Genomic DNA, 22369 nt, shown 5'->3' with positions numbered 1-22369 from the left:
GCACAAAACGGGAGGAGAAATTACATCAAGAGCACCAGTATCTAGTGTATTAGAAAACAGTATGTTCCCATAAGACCAGCAGCAACTCATTTTCCCATTCCTCAGAGTGCCAAGCATCTCCAAAAAATCGCTCCCACTAACAGGTGAGAGCATATTTATTCCTGACGTATTATCAGCTTGGATTCTGGTCAGAGGGTTTGGAGCAGAAGTTTATGATCCAGGAGCAAGCCTATAATACGATCCATCAACAAAACTCAGCTGTCAGCTTTCTTGATTCTTTGCCTGCAGAAATGTCACCTGCAACGTGTTAGGCAGCACAGCCTGTGAAGCTGCAGAGCTTTTGCCTCTCGGGACCAGCACAAAGAAGGTTGAACTGAAAATCTCCCAAACTCCACTGCCTTTTCTGTAGATTGGTAGACATTTCTCCTGCTTATTCAATAGATCCGCAAAGCTGAAATAAAAAGAACCCTACCAAATTAAATCTCCATTGCAATTCAATCCAAATTGAATCCAAATGCAAAATAATAATAAAAAAATTCCAGACAGTTCTTGGAGGGAGAAAATGAAATAGATTTCAGCAGTACATCCTAGCCATGTCACTCATCGCAGGACCAGGATATTTAGGTGATGTTGAAAGTGGCACAAAAACCTCAGCAGAAAAGAGCAGCAATTGGGTAGTTTGTTACTGCCTTACCTTAGCCAGACATCTACCCAATCCCACAGGACCTTATCCTCTTTTATTTACATCCTGTGGGATTCCAGGATTTTAAATCCCACAGGATTTTCCTTTCAAAAAAGAAACTTCCTTATTCAAAACCAAGTTTGGCTAGTGTAAATTTGCATGCATAAGCAAACACCCTAGCGAGTGTGAGGCTGCTGCCACTGCAAGCCAGGGCCACCGGGCACAAAGCTCCGCTCAACCACCCTGAGGTAAAGTCAGCTAGAAAGTCTCCCAAGCTGGCACAGGCAAGGAGGGCTGAAGTTTAATGCAAACAAGATCTTGGCACCTTCTGCCCCTTGGTCACCAGAGGGGAGCCACAATCACCACTGTCTCAAGGTGTTTTGTGCTTTTCAGCCACAAAGCTCTCTTCTCACAATTGCGCTTACATTTCTTCTCCAGCAGTTCAGACCTTCCACGACACCAGTATTGTCCCCATGATGCTACAATCACAAACGAGCAGCTAGCTCAAGGCCACCTTTCCAGGAATTGCAGCCTTGCTCTCACCCTCCTTGTCCAACCACTTGCTCTTACTTCAATCCTTTCCCATTTTCCTGCAGAACTTTGCGCAGAAAGCTCCCCATCACTGCAGGTTAAATGTGCATCTGCCTACCCACCCCTCTGGCTTTCTTTCCAGTAAATTTTGCCCTTGGGGCCAGAGATGAGAGTCCATGTGGGAACTACAGGAGGTGCCTCCCAAATGCTGGGGCTGTACAGAGACACAGCAAAACCAAGGCTTTCTGCCTTTCTTTCTGCCTTTTCTGTATCTGAACTGAAGCTAATACAGGGAAGAGCATGCCTCTCTCCTTTCCCCTGGGAAGGCCGGAAAACTGCCATCAGCATCCCTCTGCGTTAACCAGCCAAGCACTCAGTGGTGCTGATAAAAGCTCTGACTCCCCGGCACCTCTCTCCCAGCACCTCTTGCCTGAGCCTGCAGGGAAAGCTGAAGTGCTTCTTGCCCACTGGCAAGCACCTTCCGGGAGAAGCACAGGGACTCATCCCGAGCCACAAAAAACTGGCAGGGGCATTAGGCTAACGCTGGCCAGCTGCAGCACTTGCAGCTCCATTCTCATCCTCATCAGCCCTGCTCCCAGCACCCAGGAAGCCTGGCCGCCACATTGCTGAATCCTGGCCCATCTGGCAAAGAAGGGAACAAAAATAGCCACCCCAGCCTTAATTTGAAGTGAACTTGCTTTGCATGGGAGGTTCCGGGAGGTTAACCTGCCAAAGGCTGCTGTGCAAGGGAGCAGGGATGGTATCGGCACATCTTTCATCTCCTGCCCCTCCAGGACACGCAAAGCGAGGAGCACTGTGACGGACGTGATGCCTTGTGAATCCAGCAGAGAGATAAAAAAGGACTGCTGTTCCCTGGCAGTGATTTCTGCCCTCACCTTCTGATTGGGAGAGCTGTGCTGCAACCCTGCTGCTGCTCAGTGGATAGAACTAATTTCCTTCCCTGGAGATGGGCATGCGGGCAGCCCTGCACCTATCCTCCCAGGTGCAGTGGCATCACACACCATTTTGCAGCAGCTGCATTTCACAATGATTTGGTAGATGCCTTAATGGCAGCAGGATAATCTAAATACATCTGTTTGGGGGGATGAGTAAACACCTGCTCTCATTAGGCTTTCCTCTCCAGATCCATGTATCATTTGGATATTGCAGTATAGTACTTCTGGCCAGAAATGTATTAAAAACAACCTCCTCCATAGATGTTGTAGGTCCCACAGAGAGGGATTTCTCACAAGACTTTAAAACCAAGGGGTGAAATTGTGAATTTTGAGGCGGACCCTTCCAAATCAGGCACCGATGGGCATCTGCCTTTTCCTGGGAGCGCGTGGCCAGACAGGCAAAGTGTTGCTGCAGCCTGTTTTTTGAAACACGAGCTGTGTTCCGTTTTAACCAAAACCAGGAGCCACTGTGACAGACTGCTGTGTACCAGACACACCACCAGGGCTTTGCCTGCCCGTCCATCATGTTGACCCTACAGCATTTCCCTCCAGATGGGTTTTCAGTGCCTTGGGTGTCACTCCTGACATTTGGTGGCAGTGGATGGGTAGCACCTGTGGCATGGCCAGGTGATAAAATCTATTAAAGCTCCCCAAAGAGCCCAGCAGCTGGCATCTGTCTTCTCCCTGTCCTGGCAAAGCTGTTCCACATAGCAGGGAAGTGCCTCTTGCCCGGGGTTTCTGGTTTCAGAGCAGCGTGCATTCCTGTGCTTGCAGCCGGACAGGCTTCCCTCTCCCTGCGGGGTGTGCTCTTCTCCCCCCATGAAGTCAATATTACCCAAGTGTCCAGGTGTCTGCTTGAAGGCATGTGCATAGGGGTGTCTCGAGTGGCCAGGGCCCATCACTCCTGCAGAAGCAGGTTGAGGGCAGCTGCAAAAGACAGAGGAGCAACAGCCTTTCCCCACCTTTATGCCAGGCTACCTTAGTATGAAGTGTAATTTGCAAATCGTTGCTCCCCGTCAGCAATGAGGTTTCATCTGGACGGCGTCCTTGCAAAGCCTGGGCAGGATGAGCAGGGGTACCTGCGACACACTTTGTGACAAGCATTTATGGCTTGTGTCCCTGGCTGTCTCTTTGCGGGAAGCCATGGCCATGCAGTAGCTCAGCCGCTCGCAGCTCAGTCCCCAGCCCTGCAACCTAAAAGCAGCTAGAGGTGAACGTGAGCGCTAAAGATTTGCTGACTTTCAAATGCTCAAAATTCGTCCAGTGTCCTCCCTCAGCCCCCTCAATAACTTGCTTTTCCAAAGGGATGATGTTATAGCAAAGCCTAATAAAAACATGTGATGGCAGCTTGTCTGTTTATGGTATCTGGTTTATTTTTCATATTAAATAGCATGTAAAAAATAATTTATACAGGTAAATATACATAATACTCTCTGTAATAAATAGTAGGTAAAAAAATAGATTTCCTTAAAAACTGTCAGTGTTTTGAAAACCAGCAAAACAAAGATATCAAATAAATACATTCATCCCTATTGAACAGCATCTTTCAGGAACAGCATTTCTTTACCTCCCCCTGAAACATTTATAAATACACAAAACCCCCCAATAATTTAAAAGACCCTAAAAAAACAATTGCTCCCTGAGCTCACATAAATAAGAAAAATGCTTAAATAGGAAATACAGTCCAGTGATGTAATAAAAATAATTCTTCCCAGTCCTCGGGACATCCTTTGGGGCTGGTGAGCACCGTGTCATGCCGGCTGTGCTGCCGGTGGGGGCTAAGTGCATTGCTCCCGGAGGGCTGTGCACCGCAGGTCATTCAGCACTTGGAAGAGGTGGAGGATGGTGGAGGCTTCCAGGCAACTGGTGGTCTCCTGCAGTGGGAGGAAAGGGCAGGTTAGCACTGGAGACGGTGTAGTGGGCCCTGCAGAGCCGTGCAGTCACTAACACCCCACAGCCCTTTGCCCTGCTGGCCTGACTTACTGTGTCCTTGGCCACCTGCAGCTTCTGCAGCCAGTGCCTCAGTTTCCCAGAGGGCTGATGTGAAGGAGCCTCCATGGCCAGCTGCAAGTAAAGCACCTGCGTAAGGACCAGCTGTGCCCCATGGCGATGCTGCCAGCACCAGGGTTGCTCAGCTGGCATGAGCCTGGTTTTTTTGGGGGGGCGGATCACTTACACAGCCTCGCAGGTCCTCCCGGGCTTGGGTGAGGAAGGCCAGGGGCTGCTGGCGTGTCTCAGCGAACTTGGGGGCAGCAGAGAGCCCCAACATGGTGGTGGCAAGGTCCAGTTCAGCTTCTACCAGCATCATTCGATCATGCACCTGTGGGCAGAGGCATCCCGGTTAGGGACCCAAAGCACAACAGCTGGCTGCAGGCTGGAGCACAGGGGCTCAAAGACCTGCCCAGGGGTGTGGATGGAGGTAGGACCAGCTAACAGGAGGTCCTGGCTGGAGGTTGCCTTGCTCTTACCGACAGCTCTGCTGGGTTCCATTTCCTATGGAAGAGCCTGGTGTTGCATCTGCGGTTCGACTGATGCATGATGGCCTCCTGCAGGCATAAACCAAGAGAGAGATTGAAAAGCTGTCATCCTGACTTTTGGCAATACTGTGCAATGCCAGTCAGCCTTGAGGGGGATGAAATTTGGCCCAGCATCCCTCTTGTCCCCAAATTCCCTTGTAAAACATCCTCCTCCCCAAACTGCTGCAGAAAACATCCACCATGTCACTCCGGGTCTCAAGTTCGACATCCCCGCTGCCTTGCCCCCCACCAGCCCCCAGCCCCCCATTGCCAGTGGTACTCACAAAATGCATCTTCATCTTCTGCACAGCCTTCAGCTCATGGGGCACAGGGAACTGGTACTTGGACAGGCTGCAGCTCTTCTTCAGGGCATCCTGGGGGAAGGCGGCCCCAAGGCTGGCCCCCAGCACCAGTGCAAGCAGCGGGGTGAAGCCGAGGCACAGCATTTTGCTGACGAGAGCCTGATGGTGAGCGGGTTACAATGAAGCAAGGGTGCTGCAGTACACGAAGCCAGAGAGGATGAACTGGAGTGCTCCAGGCTGGATCCACTAAATCCCTGATGTAGCGATGCCTGACGGTGTTGCTGTGGGTGGCTCGCTTGGCTGCAGGGCTGCTGGGCTGCTGGCTGGTCTGAGGGCTGCTTCTTCTTCTTGGCTGTGGCTGCCTTGCTCCCCATCGCCCTGGCTTTTTATGCCGCCTGCCCGACGTGATTGCGCTTTCAGGTTGGTAGGAAAATCCGCGGCCTGGCGGCTCTGAAAACGGGAAACTGAAAGCATCGACGGGAATCCCGCCTCCAGCTGCCTGCCTGCCCTGCTGCCTGCCTCACCACCTGTCCACGGGCGCACCCTGTGCCCTGGAGGTGCAGGGATATGCTCGGGCTGCCTTCATCGCACCCCTCCGAGGGAGCTGAACAGGGGGGATGATGCTGCCATGTTGAGTGGTGCAGAGGTGCTGGCAAGTGTGGAGAAACCTGCACACAACCCTGCTTGGCACCACACTGAAAGCTGCAGGAGACTCCCAGGCATGCAGCCCCCCAGGGACAGCGGGCTCAGGGCAGCCAGGAGGCTTCTGGTGCCCCACAAGTGGCAGCAGGAGTTCATGCCTCGGTTTCCCCACAGGAAGCACAGCACAACAGCCATGGCAGGGAGCGGGCAGAAGCAGCAGCCAGGAATGGGCACTGCATAATGCAGGCTGCAGGCATGAGCTTCACCTGTGTATTATCCCGAGGGACCAGGCTCGCTGCGAAAGCAGGAAAGAGGGTGAAAGCAGCAGCACTTCCACCTTGCGTTTTGCAGGTGGGACATAGTCCTGTGCAGGGGCTCTGCTGGAGATGAGCGGGACCACCAGCCCCACCAGCCACTGGAGCTGGCAGGAGTTTCCTCCCTGTTTAGCCTGGAAACGCAAATATCATGTATTGACACCTCTCCGCTGACAGCTGGAAGAGCGACCCCATTCAGCAAAATCTGACCTTCCCTCCGGTAACCCCCTGCGATGCGAAGCTATCAGTGCTGCACGTTTTGTTTCATGCATTCATCAAGTAGTAAATATAGGAAATTAGGGCAATACCTGTATCTAAAAAGCAAATACACAGTAAGGCAGGAGTAGGCAAAATGCACTTTGCATTGCCTCATGTGGTGGCCACAGAAAAACACTGTTCCAAAAGGACCCAATTTTTAATGTTCACATCTGGAAATAAACTGCTGACTTCAAGGAGTCCAAACAAACAGGAGAAGTTATTGCACCAGGTTGTGGTAGGATACACTTACGGGTATGTTTTCTCGTGTTCAGATGAACTTTCACATGTTTCAGGGTGTGCCCACTGCCTGCTGTCCTGCCAGTAGACATCACCAAGAGCCCCTGAGCCTTCAGGCTAAACAGCCCCAGCTCTCAGCCTTTCCTCATAGGAGAGATGCTCCAGTCCCCTCATCATCTTTGTGGTACTTCATTGGACTCTCTCCAGTATGTCCATCTTGACCAGAACTGGATCCAGCACTCCAGGGGTGGCCTCACCAGTGCTGAGCAGAGGGGAAGAATCACCTCCCTTAGCTTGTGGAAACACTCTTCCCCATGCAGCCCCGGATGCTGTTCACCTTCTTTGCTGCAAGGGCACATTTCTGGCTCATGTTCAACCTAGTGTCCAACAGGGCATTTTCTACCAAGCTGCTTTCCAGCTGGATGGCCCCCAGCATGTCCCAGTGCCTGCAGTTGTTCCCACCCAGGTGCAGGACTTTGATCTTCCCCTTGTTGAACGGCATGAGGTTCCCATCAGCCCATTTCTCCAGCCTGTTGAGGTCTCCATGGATGGCAGCAGGACCCTCTGGTGTGTCACTTGCTCCTCCCAGTCTGGTGTCATCAGTGAACTTGGTACACTCTGCCTCATGGTCCATATGAAGAGGTTAAGCAGGACTGGCTGTTGACCCACAGGGTCCATCCAGCCTTTCCTGAGCCCTTCCCCTGCCCCAGCAGCATCTCCAAAAGCTCAGGTATTTCCTGGAAAACCACGGTGGAGATGAAGAGGAGTGGAGACAGCAGGCAGGGAGCAGCATGGCTTCTACAGCGGCTATTTCCCCCTTCGCCAGACTGCATGCAGACACAGCTTGGAGAAGAGCTAGGACAGCAAAATATGGTGCTAAAGCCTGATAGCACAGTGGGTACAGGATGTCACTTCATTGCTGCTGGACCAGGCTCCCATGCCAGCCATCCCCGCTGCAGCAGGCTATGTGAGGTCTGCAATTAAAAGCCTGAGCAAGGTCTTTGCCTTCTTGATGAACAAGACAACAGCACTGCCTTTCCTCTCTGCCATTAAAGAAATGCACAGCTATCGAGGAATTATTTTAATTCAATGCAATAAGCTCACGATCAATATAACTGTGAAATAAAAGCCCAAACCAGCATAACTAAATTCACGTACATCACCCAAGCGATGCTCAGCTCAGCTGGAAGATGGCACCTTAGTAGAAAATTCTAATGAATGTAAAAATAAATGTGCCCCCCAGTGAGAGAGGGGAGGGAGTGGGGGTCCCAGCACTGCCTGGAACTCTGGGTCACAGTGGAGCAGCTGGAGGGCAATAGTGGCTCAAGGTCCCACATGGTGGAGCTTGGCTGGCTCACAGGACAGGCACTGTGGGGTGTTTCTTCCTCCCGACCAAGGCACGAGCCAGGCTAGGGTGTTTTGGCACCCAGGTTGGGATCTCCAATGGCTGCTGGCAGGGCTAGAGCAAGGTTCCCAGCACCCAGGCGGTGATGTCCAGCAGTGAGATGGTGATGTCCAGTACCTGCTGTGCTGGCATAGCCTCACCTGCAGGCCCATGGACCCAGAGCATGGCTGGAAGACTGCCCTGGCACACACGTAGATCCACCATGAACCACTGCCCCATGCCATAAGCCCCTGCTGAGGACACTCTTGGTTCACCCATCGGGTTATGGAGCAGCATCCTATCCCTGTGGGACCTGGCTTCTTTGGTTCCTCTTCCCCATTGCTGTGGCTTTTATCTACTGCCTGTCATTTGTGGTTAGAGAAGCAAAGCAAAACCTCATCACTTCATGCAGGCAAAGAAATCTAGACGCACCAAAGGAAAAGTGAAAGCTGAGTGGTGAAGCCGGGGCCATCAGTGCAGCCACCCGGCACTTAGGGCAGCTGTGACGAAGGGCTGAAGATCTCCTGGGCACCTTGCTCAGATGTTTGTGCCTCATTTTCCACCAGCCATAGCCAAGCCTGCGAGTGCCTGGCTGAGCAGTAATGAGGGCTTTTCTCTGATGGGGCGCAGTCTTGCCTTCCTGGGCATCGGCACACCTGCTAGTGTCTTGCACAGCAATGCCACGCTCCACCATACCTTGGTCCCCAGCTTGGCCAGCAAAGCCTGGCTGCATTTGGCATGGCTCCTCCAAACCATGCTAGTACCAGCTCCTGCCACGAGAGTGGAAGGTCCTCCAAAGCCGGCACGAGCCAGGGACACCACATCGTGCCTGGTGGGGTCTACAGGGCACTGGGGACCTACCACAGCCATCGCTCCAGCTTTGACTGCAGATGGTATCATGCCGGGAGGGCAGCGTGATGGCGGTGATGGAGCTCCCTCCTCAGATTCACACAGTCCAGCAGGCTAGAGCCACTTGAACTTGCTCAGAGGAAGAAATCCCGAGTGCGTGGGAGATCCCGGGTGTGAGAAGGAAAGCGAAACCTGGCAGGGCTTCGGGCAGAGCTGACATGAGTGCTGGGTGAGGCAATCACCTTTGAGTCATCAGCTGCCACGTGGCATGTGTGGAAAAGCCTTGGCCACGAGCCATGCCATTGCAGTGGGTAAGGACGAGCCCAGGTCACTCCTTTGTGACCCTTCTGGAGCTGGTGGGCTCATCTGCTAGAAACTGGCTCCTGCTCAAGTCGCTGGTCTTGGAAAGGAGATGGCAAGAACCAAAAAAGTGCCCCAAAGAAGCCAGCTATAAAAATAAAATGCTGGGTGATGTGTGGGAGCCCTGCCTATGGCCTGGTGGTGCTGGGACAGGGGACATCAGGTGACCTTTGCTTGGCAGCCATCACCAGACCTGTCTCTGCCAGCCCAGGGTGTCAGTGCCACTGAGGTGCTGCTGGCCCTGCTACATACCCCAGAACCCTTCACCACCTCTTGGCACGCGTGAGCTGTAGCTGCTACCACGATGTCAGGCTGGTTTGTGCCACTCCACGTGTCTCACGCCGTTGACATCATGCCCAAGTGTGTCGGTGATGCAATCCCTCGTGTTACATCACACCAGTCACCCTCTGCCTCATTCCGGGGGATGTGCTGAGCATCCAGCTGATGCCAGGGCTGTTAATCACGAAGTTAATTAGCGAGCAAATTTAAACAGACTTGTTTTGAAGTGAAGAAAAAGCCCAAACAAGCACTTTTTCCCCAAAGCCTTTGTGCTGGCACTGTACGGACATGGGGTTTCCCCTCCCACAGGACATCACCCTGCCCAGGCACTGCTGCGGGGACACACCTCACTAGGACAAGTCCTGCCAGCTGAGCTGGAGCTTCCCCAGCCAAGGCAGCCCTACAGGCCACCGACGCCCCGGTAGCCATATCATCCGGTGCAGTCCCAGCTGGGGAGGGACCTCTAGTGCTCCCGCAGGAGATGACAAGCCACCAGCTCCATCCTCACCCAGCAAGGGAGGTTTTATGGCCACTGCTCAACCAAACACAACCCGCACCCAGTGCAGCCTCTTCCTCAGTGACTGGCAGCAGGGCTGAATCCAGCATCACTGCTCAATGAGGTCTTCTCCAACACGCAGCCACGGACACAGAGACCAGCCTCGCATCAGTGATGGGCTTTCCTCCCTGCTGCCATCTTCCCGGGATCCCAGAACCCTCCTGGAAACCACCAAGCAGGGTCAAAACCTTTGCTCCCCACCCTGAGCAAGCTGAGCCAGCACTCAGTGGAGATACACCCAGGGTCCAGCACCTTCACCCGGTCACAGAGGCTCAGTCTCTGTACCCACAGCAGGACCATACCCAAGAGCCCCAGGACCACAGCTGAAGCACCTCCAAGCCCTCCCCTCCACAGCTGAAGTCTCCCTCCAGGTGCTGTGTCTGGGGCAGGGAGAAGAGATATCACTTCTGCCTTTCTTAATGATGCACCAAGGTACAACCAGGTGAGGCCAAAGCCCTCCCCATGGCATCAGGGTATCCTTCTTGCCAAGGGCAGGAATTACAAGAAAGGGAAAGCTCCCCACAGAGGCTGCACCCGGACTTAAAATATCCAGAAAGCAAACAGGAAGGGACCTGTGCTGGGCTGTGCCCAGCTTTGAACCCTGTTGCGTCCACCTGCTCCTCCCTGAAACGCAGCCTCTAATCTTTGCAGCGTGGGCGAGCGAGCGATAGCGGGCTGGGACAGAGGGGACCACAAATGTGCTCTGCTGCGGCAACAATCCCAGAAAGACTCCTGAGCTGTGCTGAGGGCGAGTTAACTTCTTGAGAGCCAAAGCAGGAGTGCTGGCACAGTGATGGGCAATCCTGGGGCAGGTCACCTGCCGATACACCTGCACCAGCCAGCAAAGCACCAGGGATGGGGTCTCATACTGGGTGAGAACAGCCCCTTTCGAGCTCACCTTTCAAAGGCAGCACATGGCTTCTACTTTGCCTGGGCAGGGAAAGGGGCGAATGGTCCTTTCTACCTAAAACCCATCTTACTCCATGAAACAGAAGACCTCAGACTCAGGGCCTAAGTAAGCAACGTCCGTGAAGTGTCATTATTCCCACCCCAGTAGGTGCTCTGCAGCTTCTCTTAAAAAGAGAACAACAAGCAACTTTTTCTCAGCTTTTTTTATTAATTGTGTAAGAAATGCAGCAAGTTTATCAGCTGTTACTTTGATTCTCATCACCATGTGCAATCCAACCATCACCAGTCTGAAACTGAACCCTTCCAGAGCTGAAAGCACAGCACTGGGCAGACAACGAGGGCCAAAGCGGACAGGAACCCAAGAGCAGGCAGAAACCCCAGTCTGCTTTCCACAAAAGATCAAAATTTTAATCACCAGAATCAGTATCAATCTTCCCAAGGAATAATGAGTGGCTGCAAGTGGGGTGTTAGGAGACAAACCACTATTTCCTTCCCTTCCCGCACCAGTTCAGGAGAAGTTTCCTCTCACCGTCCCTTGCATGCCAGCACACAGACATGTCTCACATAGAACTCCACTGAGGTTTCACGAGAAGAAACTCCCATCGTCTCCAGCATCCTAAAACAAGAAGCAGAAGCAGCGTCTCGTTCCGCCCAGCCAGCTCCCACCTGACATGGGGTGACATCTACAACCAGAGACAGATCTTTCCCACCTAAAGCACAGAGGTCTTGACAGCAGTTGCTTCCACCACAGGCCAATGAATAAATTAACAGACACAGGGATGCCTCCTCTTCCCAGCTTTGCAGTGGAGCCTTGTTGTGGGCCAAAATAGTTAAGATGCAACTGCCAATGCTTTTCCTGCCCTCTGCTAATCAAGAGGGAAGCAAAGAAACTCAAGATACCTCTGACACAAGACTTGCATGGACACGCAAGTGCATGGAAACGTACAGCCACACAGACTTGGACTTAAAGTCAGCTGTCTCAAACTAAGGTCAAACATGCTGTGAGCAGCTGAGGATCTCCTGTTTAACCTCTGACAAGAATCCATGCACACCTGGGGGGAAGGAGAGAGCACATCACTGTGCAGCTCACTTGGAGCTTTGAAGAGGCCTCTGCAACCTTACGCTTCACGCACTGTATGAGGCAGGTCCTTAATATCCTGCTAGTTGTCTCAAAAGGTTTTCCTCACCTCTTTTCAGTCTCTTGGAGCAGGGATTTTGCGGCTTCGGGGTCGTTCTTCATAAAGGTTTGATATGGAGAGGCAGACTCCATGTAACCAACCACATCAGCGACAGTCATGGGAATTTTGTCAAAAATATTGGTGACTCTAGAAGAGAGACAGGGAAGCAAGGGGCATTGGCAAGTTAAATCTCAAAGGCAATAGAACAAGGACAACAGAATGAGGTGGCGGTGAATAGAATAGCTGACACCATCAGAGGTCCAACACATGGAAAAAACATCTGAAGATCTAACTAAAGCACTACTGGAGAAGCAGAGATGGTCCCAGGGACCATCTAACGTAGTCTGTGACTGGAACACCCTTTCGATACTGGCCTGCCTGCAGAGCCCATTCCCCTCCAGCAGGCAGGACACCAACACATCCTTTTTGCCTGCGAAGTCAGCCCTGGCCCCATGCCTTGGTGGGAAGGCAGGCACCGGCTCCCTCAGAGGTCAGGGGCAGGTTCTTTCTCTCACTCCATTCTTCCCCTGCATCCAGTAAGCAATCTGCCCAGAAGCCTCAAGTCATCATAAACCACCAACGAAAAAAAATCTAACCCAATTCTGTTTTGAGCAGGAAGGCTCCTTGCAGCCCTTCAACCACACTTGCTAGCCCACCACAAAGTAGTGTGAAATCCAACGGGAATGCAAATGCAGCCACATGGTTCTGCCACCACGTAAAGGCATTTGCTGAAGCCTGGCAGCTACCTGCTCTGGCAAACCTGGCTCCTTTATGTCCTTGCTGGGCCAGTGGCAGAGCAGCCCTGTAGAGGAGGAGAGACACCATCTTTATCTGCTCCTGGTGCTGCACCAAGGGGTTTCTGCTCACCTCTTCTTGTCTGGAAATGGCAAGGCCTCGAAGATCTCTTTGTAGTCATCCATGACATGTTTTACTCTATTATGCGCGTATTTCAAAATCAGGTCCCAGTTCTACAAAGACAGCATATTAAAAACAAACACAAAACCACTTGAAGCTTTCAGTTTCCACTTAACTCAGGTTTGCTTGGCCCTATAGCTGATACATGTATGTATTAATTTTTTTTAATACTCCTTACATTAAAATACACCAAAATTTTGCTTAGTGTCAAGAATTTAAGGATCCTATTTTATTATAGAGATAAGGGTCCTGTCTTCCTCCCTACACTGCTCTTACTCATAGCAGAAAGTCTCCTTGACACTCTTTGTCAAGAAACGTCACTTTAAGAAGAACCTCTTTCCGCACAGTTTCTGCTTCCCATTATCTTCACTGTGATCAGGGCAACAGGAGCAGACTCTTTGATGATACCAGCCCCCCAAATCTGCTCTGCAGCCCTTCTCACCACAGAGTCTGCCCTACTAATCCTAATGTCCCTCTTCTCCTCCAGCCAGCCCTAGCACTGCACGGGAGCCACTAAACCCTATCTCAGCCTTATCCCTGTATTTAACCATCCCTCCGCCCCATCCTGCAATAGGAGTCCTCTAGTCATATTCCCCAAGCCCACTGCTTTCCCCTCTGTGTCTAAGTACTACACATTTCCCCCTGCCCAGACCAGGTTTTGGTTTCATTATCTCACCTCTCTGAAGACTTTGGTCAGCTTTTCAGAGCAGTTTCCATAGCGCAGACTCATATCCACGGTGTAGGTGCTGATGACCATGCAACCACCCGGCTTAACCACCCGGTTTGCTTCTCTCATGAACTTCTCTATATCAAACCAGTGTGCGGCTGTAAATGAAGTCAGGAGGTCCACCGAGGCATCCTCAAATGGCAGCTCCTCTGCAGGGCACACGCTGGAAGGGGGAAGGGAAAAAGGCAGTGTGCAATATGGGTATTAGAAAGTAGGACATGAAGTTAGTGGGTATTTTTTGGAGTTCATGATGACTGTTTGGGATGCAAGCCCACAACTACCGTTAAGTCTAGGGGAGTGCCTGTTTATATCAGGAATCACATGAAATGGGATTTCCTTTGGTGCCAGCTGGCTCTTAGAACAGTCATACTCACAAACCACCACCCTCCATGTGAGGACCCAGATTTTGCCTTTGAGCTTGCTCCCCTGACACTCACAGGTAGGAGACGTTGGGCATGGAGGCCTCATCCCTAGCCTCCTGGATCTGCGCTTCACTGATGTCTGTTCCCACCACCTTCTTGAAGTGCTCTGCAAGGAAGCGGGTGCCTTGTCCAGACCCACAGCCAACATCCACTACCAGCTCAGCAGGGTTTGCCCTCTGCAGGAGAAGTGGATGCCTGTCAGTGGGCGGCCACCCAACTTCTGTGCTCTTACCCCATTCCTTCCCCAGCATCCAACCAGGAACAGCCTTAGTTAGCATGGCACAACCCACGGAACGGCTCTTCCGTGCCCACATCTTACCTTAAGTCCTACTGATTAATTCTTCCCCACAGCACCAACCAAGGTAACACTCCCAAAAGGTAAATACTAATACCTGCAAATAACTACTGCCCACAAGTAACGGAATATTACCTTGGTTTTTTCCTACAGCCTGGCCATACCCCACGTACCTTTTCCTGCAGGTAGCCGAGGATGGTTTGCTGCAGCTCTTTGCCTGGTGCAAACCTGTATTTCTGGTAAACAGCCGCGTGCCCTCTTCCCTCAAACATCTGAGTGGCCATGCTTGGGTGACCTGGCACCTGGGAGGAGGCAGCAAGCCAGGTTTGTCACCATGAGATCAACCTCCTCCTGCCTCCTTCGCGTGTGACCGCAGGCACTAAAGTCTCCAGTTCCTGGCAGGGGCCGAGGGAGCACTTTCCCCATGAGGTTCCAGTGAGGGAGCATGAACCTGCTGTCCAGGCATCCCTCCCACAGGTATCATAGATATCACAGAAGCAAACCAGCAGCCTCTGACAAGGAAATGCTTTCTAGGCTTTTAAACCCTTCTCCTTAACCCTTTGCTTTCCCCACTCACCTGGCTGTCTTTTGAAATAAATCACCATTACAGCTGGAATATCTTTGAATTTGGGGGTGGGGGGTGGGGATGGGACGACCACTGAGCAGAGCAGCAGAAAAAACAGCAGCAGCAAAGTCTGGGGTTTTGGGGTTTTTGAAGGAAATCTATGTTTTAGTACCAGCAATGCAATCACAGCAACTCTACCCTGCACTTTCTGAACCTTCCGATTATTTTTTTTGTCCCTTCCTGCCCCAGAAAGGCTCAAAGTCTCTTTGAACCCCCGTGCCCCGTTACCCAGAAGCACCCGGGGGGCGAGCCTGGCCTCCCACCCGCTGGCTGCCGCCCCAGCAGCAGCACCCAGCCCTCCCTGGCTCGCCCACCCCTTTCGCCCCCAGCTGCCACACACCAGGCGGGCCCTGCACCGGCGGGCAGGGTCCCACGAGCCGAGGCGCTGCAGCTGCTGGCACACGGCTCCTGGCCGCGGGCGGCTCTGGGCTGTATTCTGTCCATCTGGGTGCCCGAGCAGGCGCTGCCCGAGACAGCAACGGCCCGGCCAGGCGGGCTCCCTGCCTCGTCTGACGAGCAAGCCCACCCCCCCGCACGCCCCCGGCCCGGGCAGAAGGGCGCAACAACTGCGAGTCTCTCCAGTGACGCGCAAATATCCGACCCCTGGCGCTACGGGTTATCGTACCCTGCGATGCCACGAGAGACGCGGAGCTCGGTAGCGGCTCGGCCAGCGCAGGAGCAGCCGCTCGCAGCAGGGAAGAGCCGCCCAGCCAAAGCCCCGTGGGGAGAGGAGCCCTCCGCGCCCAGAGAAGCCTGCTCCCACCAGCGAGACCCCCGCCCCGGCAGCTTCACCCCCGCTCTCCCCGCCTGCAGCCCCCGTCCGCAACTGCTCCCACCACCAGCACCTCCCGCTCGGGCCCCCGGAGGGCCCCCAGGAAAGGGAAGAGCCAAGGGAAAAGGAAGGGGAAAGGGAAGGGGAAGGCAGGCACCGCCCCCGGTACCGCCCGCCCCGCCAGCGCCGCCCCCGCTGCCCCCCCGCTGCCGGCCGGGGCGGGGACACGCAGGCGGTGGCCAGGGGCCGCTGGCGCCCGAGAGCCGGGCCTCGGCCCTCGCACGCTTCGTGCGGTTGTTACCTGGGGCCGGCTTTCGGAGCGGCCGCCAACCGGCGGTGCTCAGCAGCCCCGCACGCCTCGGGAGGCGGGTGCTTGAGGCCGGCAGATGCCGCAAGGTGGCAGGAGGACAGGATTCGCATGCTGCGGGTACCCAAAGCTGTACCTGCGGAGGTCTGGCTGCGCCTGAAGTCCCCTCCTGTTGTCCAGCAGAAAAAGAAGAGGCATAAATAGAGCCCGTATAACCCCAGTACCGACTTCAAGAGCACGGAGTGTTGGTATCTCAGGACTAGACAAAGACCCTCCCCTGATTCAGGGCAGGTTTTTACCCCTTCCCACACTAGAGCGATGCTGGTTACATCTGAAGCCAGCAGAGCCGTGGCTTGCTTTGCCCATGCACTTCAGTTGGCATTTTGCACAGCGCTTGTGAATCTCTGCTAATCAGCACAGCCTTTAAGCCTCTCCTAATTTTAAGAGAAATCAGTGGAACTTACCCAGGGACTGAAGATGGAGGCCACCTTGAAGCAGTCTGCTGAATCAAAGCTTAGGTTGGAGTTACTGGGCTTGTGTTCCAAATAGTTCATTTGCGTCACCCACTGCTTAATTGTTCCAGGAGTGCATATCTGCACCAAGAGAAAATACAACACAAGCACCAAAGGTCCCCATGTTTTTATAACCCGCGGTGTCCTGCAGCAGCTGGCAAGAGTCTGGCCTCTTTGGGGTTTAGATACCCTAATTTTGCTGGCTCTCTGCTGAAAGGATGACCGCATAATGGAAGTGATGATGTCCTGGGCTTCAGTTACCTGCCCTCTTCCTAACTCTGAGCTCCCTGTAGCACAGGCCGCTCTGATGGGCAATGTACAGATGACACTTAACCAATTGTCCTCTGGCTACAGCTGAGACCAAATGCTTGCAGTTAAAGAAAATACAAGCCAGGCATGAGCTGCAAATGGCATGAGTCTTTTTCTAAGCTCTCCCAGACTTTGGCACACTGGATTCAGCTGCCTTTGACTTCCTACTCCAGCTCTATTCTATTCCCCAAGTGACAGATAATTTCCAATGGTCCTGCACCATGCAGCAATAAATTGGTCTCCTTGACCTTTGGATTGCTGAGCCTTAGCCCAAAAGTGAGTTATACCCCAGGCACCGAGAATCAGACACTGTCCATCACCCCTACCAGCCTGCTTATTAAATCCATAAGCTTTAAGGAATACCAAAGCCCCCTGGGGTCTTCCCAACACGTTTCCCAAACCTACAGGCCCTGCTGATTGAAATTATGTAGCGGGGTCCTAAATTAATAGACCTCCAAACCCTAACCTTAATGCAGAAAAGGAGATCATAAGATACCGGCATCCCTCTGTTCCTGTTCTCCTGAAGTCTTGTGCCTGTTGGCTCTGCCTCCTCCCCACCTTTGTGCCTCTGCACAATTCTGTGGCAAACTAGCTCCCAGAGCTTTGCTTTTCCAAACAGCGTCAGCAAGCTAAGCCCTAACCTTGTATATGGCCAGGAGATCAATTCCTGTCCTTGGCAAATAGAGAGGTACTTGTCTGAGTGCTTCTTACACCTCCCTGTGCTCCTCTGCTGCCAGCGGTCCCATCCCGCACCATCCTACAGCGGTCCAAGTGTGCAGCCGTCCTCCCTGCTCAGCCGCTGGGGTTTCACCACAGCCTCTGGGACCATTTCCAGATAGATGTTTGGGTTTTTTTTCCCTGGGAGTACATCTCATTCAGAAATTTATTTAAAAAAATAATCTATCTATTTTGGGGGAAAAAAGCCCAAATGAGACTCCCGTCAGTCTTCTCGCATCACTTGTCAGTATTTTTCACAAACAGCACTGTCATTTCTGCCATGCTGAAATGTCTCATCTTGATATGGAAAAAGCCATTTTGTTAATATTATTGTGGCTCGTTTCATTGCATGTCAGTAAATACTATACTAAATTCTTTTTCTTGGTGTAATGACCTGACACGCAAGGGAAACAGCACTGCCTCATGAAAACAAAACATCTGAGATCACCTTAGCCAGATGCTTTGATATTCCTGAAGATTTCCTTTCCCCTTCTGCCTTGTTTTGGTGCCAGTGGGAAAGAGCTGCTTTGTTTTATCCTGAATACAAATGTCATTCTTGGAGGCAACCTGGCTCTGTAATTGCATTCATGCCATCCCAGCAATAACTTTCTGACAGAAAAATCTTCCCTTATTTCACTTGGAGAACAATTAACCAGCTTCTTTTCCTGCAGCTACAAAACACATGTTACAAAACTCATAAACACCTCCTAATTAATTATACCCATTCCTAAAATGGAAAACAATTCTCATTTATTTTCTCCGTGGCTGTATTTTAAGCCCAGCCACCGCAGCTCTGGGACCTTCAGTTTTCTACCTGGATGCTTTAAAAATCGTAATGAGTTTTCTCTTTTCGCTAATGACGTGTCATTCACCTCCTTCCACCCTCCTTCTCTGCAATGAAGTCAGTGCCCCACTCACCTCCAGGTTACACCACTCCTACACCAGCCTCTGCCCGCAGGATCCTGCCCATGGAGCTCAAACTCTGCCAGATACCCTGAGCTGCATCTTTTGGAGTGTCTCTCAAATTTAGAGGCTCTGAGTCCTAAAACAATTACAAAATGTCTTTCTCAGAGGGTTCAGTTCTCCACCTTCTCCGTGAATAATCCCCTGCCTGGAAAACACTCCAGCTCACCTTCCTACACCTACCTAGAAGAGTTTGAGGAAAACCCCAGCTCTGGTCAGCTGCATCTGCACAAAGGAATTTTGTGGTGGTTGCTACTAGGTACAGAGGGAGAGACACACCACTTAATCACATCTTGTTAAACTCAAGGTGATGAGAAGGTGCGTGGCACCTGAAGGAGTTTGGGATACTCACATGTTTCTTGTTCCCCTCCTTTCCTTGGGCTGGACGTCTCTGCCCATTGCTGCTGGCAGTTGTGTAGAGGGGATGCTGCAGGACTCAGCCTCTTGTAGGTGGAGTCCTGAGTCCTCTCTCCCCGGTAGCAGAGGTCCCCCTTTGGCCAGGTCATTAAACATAGACCTTAAAATCACAGCAATACTGTAGTCCACAGCCAAGTCATGGGCTTGCTGCTTTTAATTTTGGCACCACCACTGGGTCTTGCCCCTGCCCGTGGGAGAAAGATGAAGGAGGAGATGCGCTGACCTCTAAATCTGGGCAAAGCAGCACTGTGGCATGAAATGTGCAGCCTCATTTTTAGAGATTCTGAACACTGGGCAATTCCACAAGAGCAACTGGGACAAGTAGGGTCCCAAAGCACACGCTGGCACCATCATTACTGCTTGTAATGAACTCCAAGACATTATCCTGGGAAAAGAAATCCGACCCAGTAGGTGGACCAAGGAATGCGCTGTGCCCACCCTGATGGGAGCCCTGGTGGCATCTGGGGCCATATTTCACTCCACATCACTCTGACTCCTCAGGACAAGCTGTGGAAGATGCTGAGTCCCATCCTACACAGCAGGCCTTGTGGCACTGAACCCTGCAAATGGCTTGCCTGTGGCACGGAGATAAAGGAAGAGGAGGCAAATCACCCCATTGCAGTGCTGCATTTAATTTACAAATTTAGTTGTTTTCAATTTCATTTCACCTTTGATTGACTCAGTAGCTCTTTGCCAGGCTGTGCTGGAGGGAGGGTGCTCAGAGGGCAGGCACAAAGGGTGAGCAGCTGCTGCAGGGAGGGCTGGGTAGGCTGGGACCAACCTCCCCATCACCAGCATACTGATCCAGGAGGGGGATGATGCTGTCCTCCTTCCTACCCGACAGCCTTGGAGCTTGGGGGACATGTATTTAGGTGATAACTACATCAAGGAGTCAAAAAAGTCTGTAACCAGCAGACTCTTGCTCACTAGGAACAAATAAATATGGTGGAAATGTCTCCACTCCAGAGTTCCTCCCCACCAAGAAAGCAGTGGTGATACGGAAATGCCATGGGACCACAGCACCCAAAGGGCAATGACAAAAATGCTCAAGGCATGTTGCTCCCCAAAGCATCATCTCTGGCTCTGTCACCTGAGTTATTTACACTGTGAAGAAGCCAGTGATATTTCTCTTACCTTGTGAAGAAAATTATTTGCTTTTCAGACCCCAGTAAGGCTTCAGCTCTCAGGAGACTTTCCCCTCTTTATTTGTTCTCTGATGGAAAAGGAACAAGATTTATTATCACAACAAGGAATAAAGGAATTGGAAAATACTTGGTATTTCTGCAAGGCTCTTTTTAAACCTAGAGGGCTCAGGCTTTAAATTAATGAAGAACGTAATTCTTTTGGCTTACAACAGCAGGGCACGGGATAAAATCTCCTTGTAGGGAAGGGAGTTAGCCACGAATCAAGGATGTCTCAGCTGATCACATGGCTGTGTGTGTTATAGCTGTGCCTCAAGGTCTCGGCGGGGATTTGGGCTGGCCTTGCTTGCTCCCTGGCATCTGCAACCCAGAGGAAAACAGCCCAGATGAAAGAGAGACCCAGTGGACAACCAGCGAGGGAGGGGGGAGGCGCAAGGGAATCTCTGCGGTAGTGACTACTTTGGGGAGCGTGCATCCGCACCCGTGCAAGGAAATGTCACGGGCAATTGCCGGCTTCTTTTAATAGCAGCTGGCATGTCGGCTGCTTATTCTCCCGCTCAAGCACACAAAAGCTTGGAGAATAAATAAAAGCAGGCAGGGGCAAGCTCAAGGGTAGAGGAAGAAGTTTGCAGAGGAAAGCACCCTTGACTTTGAAATTCTGCCTCTCCCCTCAGCTCATCCTGCTGTAAATCCTTCCTTATGAATGATTGATGCGCAGCGCGCAGGGGAGCTGAAAGCCCTGGCTGAGAGCAAAGCCCTAGCACTGGGATCTTCCAGAAACAATAAGAACCAAGTCCTCCTCCCATAATTTTACCTTTTAATTAAGGAGGATGGGAAGACTGATTGTGGGGCTGATTAATGAAATGAAATTTAGAAGTCAGCTGAGAACATGTGGCAGAGCATGCTGAGATCTCCCGTACCCCGTGCAGGGACCAGAGGCTCCTCTTTGCTTCCTGGCTCATCTTACATATAAGCAGCACCAACAGCTTAGCATTCATTGTCTGCAATTCATTTGTAATTGTAGAGCCACTGACCTTTTGTGACCTGATGGCCTTAAACAGACCCGAACATCCCAACTCACCTTGGTGGCACTGCAATCCAGCGCTGCAGCCCTCTTAGCCGAGTGGCTTCCCAAGGTGTCCCATGTGAAAGTACCAGATAGTGATTTCGGTGTCTGTGGGCATAGCCTGTTCCTGACGGGATCCCAGCAGTCCTGGCAGATATGTGGCGCTATTGGCTTTTGCTGTCAAAATACATGGCTGCCCACCATTCCCAATGCAGCCCCTGGAGAAAAAGCTAGAGCTGGGTGGCAGAAGCTGCCCACCCATATTTTGGCAGTGGGGTTTCTCTTCTTCTTACCAGAAATGTTTCTTATTAGACACCTGGGAGCAAACAAGGTCTGAGACAGAGCACTCTTGAGCTCCAGTGCTTTTCAGAGAGCATCAGATGTGAAGACTAAGGTTAGACACTTCAGAGAGTCCTTCGGCAACAGCTGAGAAGCCCCACGTACCTCTACCTTCAGTTTCAGCCCCTGGATTTCAGGTGCCCAGAGGTTTCCCACCTGCTGCCTCCCTTGGTGGATACGGAACTGGAGAGGGAAGGCGAGTCCATCAGAGGAGCCACCACTGATGCTGCCTGGATTCGCGTGTGATGGCTGCGGTGTCCGTGCAGCTTAGTTGATCAGTCCTCCTAAATGTGCTCTGGCTGAATTCCTCCTTCTGCCTCTGGCTCCTTCTGCCCCCTGGTAGGGGCCTGTGAGCCTCCGAGCTCGATCCCCCGCTGTGAAATAACTGTCAGGGAAACCTCACCAGGGCTGGACTCAGATGCTACAAAGTCCCGGAGGCAAACACGTACCTTTAGGGCATTTCGCAGTGCTGTGACAAAATGGTTGTGCCTCTTCTAGCATAGCGCTTCGCTGTCCAGCGCTCTCGGGTGGCCAAGGGGGTGTAACTCACTGGGGACGAATTAACAAGCCCTGGGGTTAAAGAGGGAGAGAAACACAAGTGCAAACTGATTTATATTTCCTTGTGCACGTGTGCCAGGCACAAGGATATAGTAGCTTATCTGCTGGGATAAGCAAAAAATTGAGTGGTGTCAGGAACCTGCTGTACTGAAATTAAATGACTCGTTGGGATGTGCATGGCCAGCCACACTTAGAGTGATTGCTTTGGGGACTGGCTGATGCTTGATGGTCTGTTCCGAAATGCAATCAAGCCTGTGGCAATTAAACGAGATCTGGGACCATCATAACTCAGCATTCAAGATTTTCTTCTTCCTTGGGGTCTGAGCTAGG

The 22369-nt window shown here is 52.0% G+C and overlaps 2 protein-coding genes across 4 annotated transcripts; both read right to left on the bottom strand.

Moving 5' to 3' along the window:
• Positions 1 to 3571: 3571 nt before the first annotated feature.
• On the bottom strand, positions 3572 to 10877 carry LOC119152579 (interferon lambda-3-like). Its single transcript, XM_037398060.1, has 5 exons — positions 4970 to 10877; positions 4638 to 4715; positions 4346 to 4489; positions 4153 to 4233; positions 3572 to 4043 (listed from the first exon to the last, which is right to left on the bottom strand). Exons 1-5 carry the CDS (start codon positions 5129 to 5131, stop codon positions 3948 to 3950), a joined length of 561 nt encoding a protein of 186 aa, XP_037253957.1. The 5' UTR covers positions 5132 to 10877; the 3' UTR covers positions 3572 to 3947.
• Positions 10878 to 10963: 86 nt separating this feature from the next.
• On the bottom strand, positions 10964 to 16585 carry LOC119152578 (putative methyltransferase DDB_G0268948). Of its 3 annotated transcripts, XM_037398057.1 has the most exons (8): positions 16481 to 16585; positions 15742 to 16185; positions 14486 to 14614; positions 14033 to 14193; positions 13545 to 13758; positions 12821 to 12921; positions 11963 to 12100; positions 10964 to 11391 (listed from the first exon to the last, which is right to left on the bottom strand). In XM_037398057.1, the coding sequence occupies exons 1-8, from the start codon at positions 16568 to 16570 to the stop codon at positions 11301 to 11303; spliced, it is 1368 nt and encodes a 455-aa protein (XP_037253954.1). In that variant the 5' UTR covers positions 16571 to 16585; the 3' UTR covers positions 10964 to 11300. The 3 variants fall into 3 exon arrangements, with proteins under 3 accessions (XP_037253954.1, XP_037253955.1, XP_037253956.1); XM_037398058.1 differs by lacking the exon at positions 16481 to 16585 and having other exon boundaries at positions 15774 to 15827; XM_037398059.1 differs by lacking the exons at positions 15742 to 16185; positions 16481 to 16585 and adding an exon at positions 15563 to 15665.
• Between the last annotated feature and the right edge of the window lie 5784 nt (positions 16586 to 22369).

Source organism: Falco rusticolus, chromosome 8 (genome assembly GCF_015220075.1).
Source record: "Falco rusticolus isolate bFalRus1 chromosome 8, bFalRus1.pri, whole genome shotgun sequence".
NCBI lineage: Eukaryota > Metazoa > Chordata > Aves > Falconiformes > Falconidae > Falco > Falco rusticolus.
The sequence above is the reverse complement of the archived record's forward strand: the minus strand, read 5'-3'. Positions and strand labels throughout refer to the sequence as shown.

Bases quoted from the DNA above. Each gene is read 5' to 3' on its own strand.
- LOC119152579 (XM_037398060.1), bottom strand. From the start codon at position 5,131: ATGCTGTGCCTCGGCTTCACCCCGCTGCTTGCACTGGTGCTGGGGGCC. The intron at 4,716-4,969 runs GTGAGTACCACT...TTATGCCTGCAG, and splicing joins AGAAGATGAAGATGCATTTT to GAGGCCATCATGCATCAGTC. The intron at 4,044-4,152 runs GTAAGTCAGGCC...CTCCCACTGCAG, and splicing joins TGCAGGTGGCCAAGGACACA to GAGACCACCAGTTGCCTGGA.
- LOC119152578 (XM_037398057.1), bottom strand. From the start codon at position 16,570: ATGAACTATTTGGAACACAAGCCCAGTAACTCCAACCTAAGCTTTGAT. The intron at 12,101-12,820 runs GTGAGCAGAAAC...TCTCTCTTCTAG, and splicing joins CCATTTCCAGACAAGAAGAG to AGTCACCAATATTTTTGACA. The intron at 11,392-11,962 runs GTGAGGAAAACC...TTCTTGTTTTAG, and splicing joins CTCCAAGAGACTGAAAAGAG to GATGCTGGAGACGATGGGAG.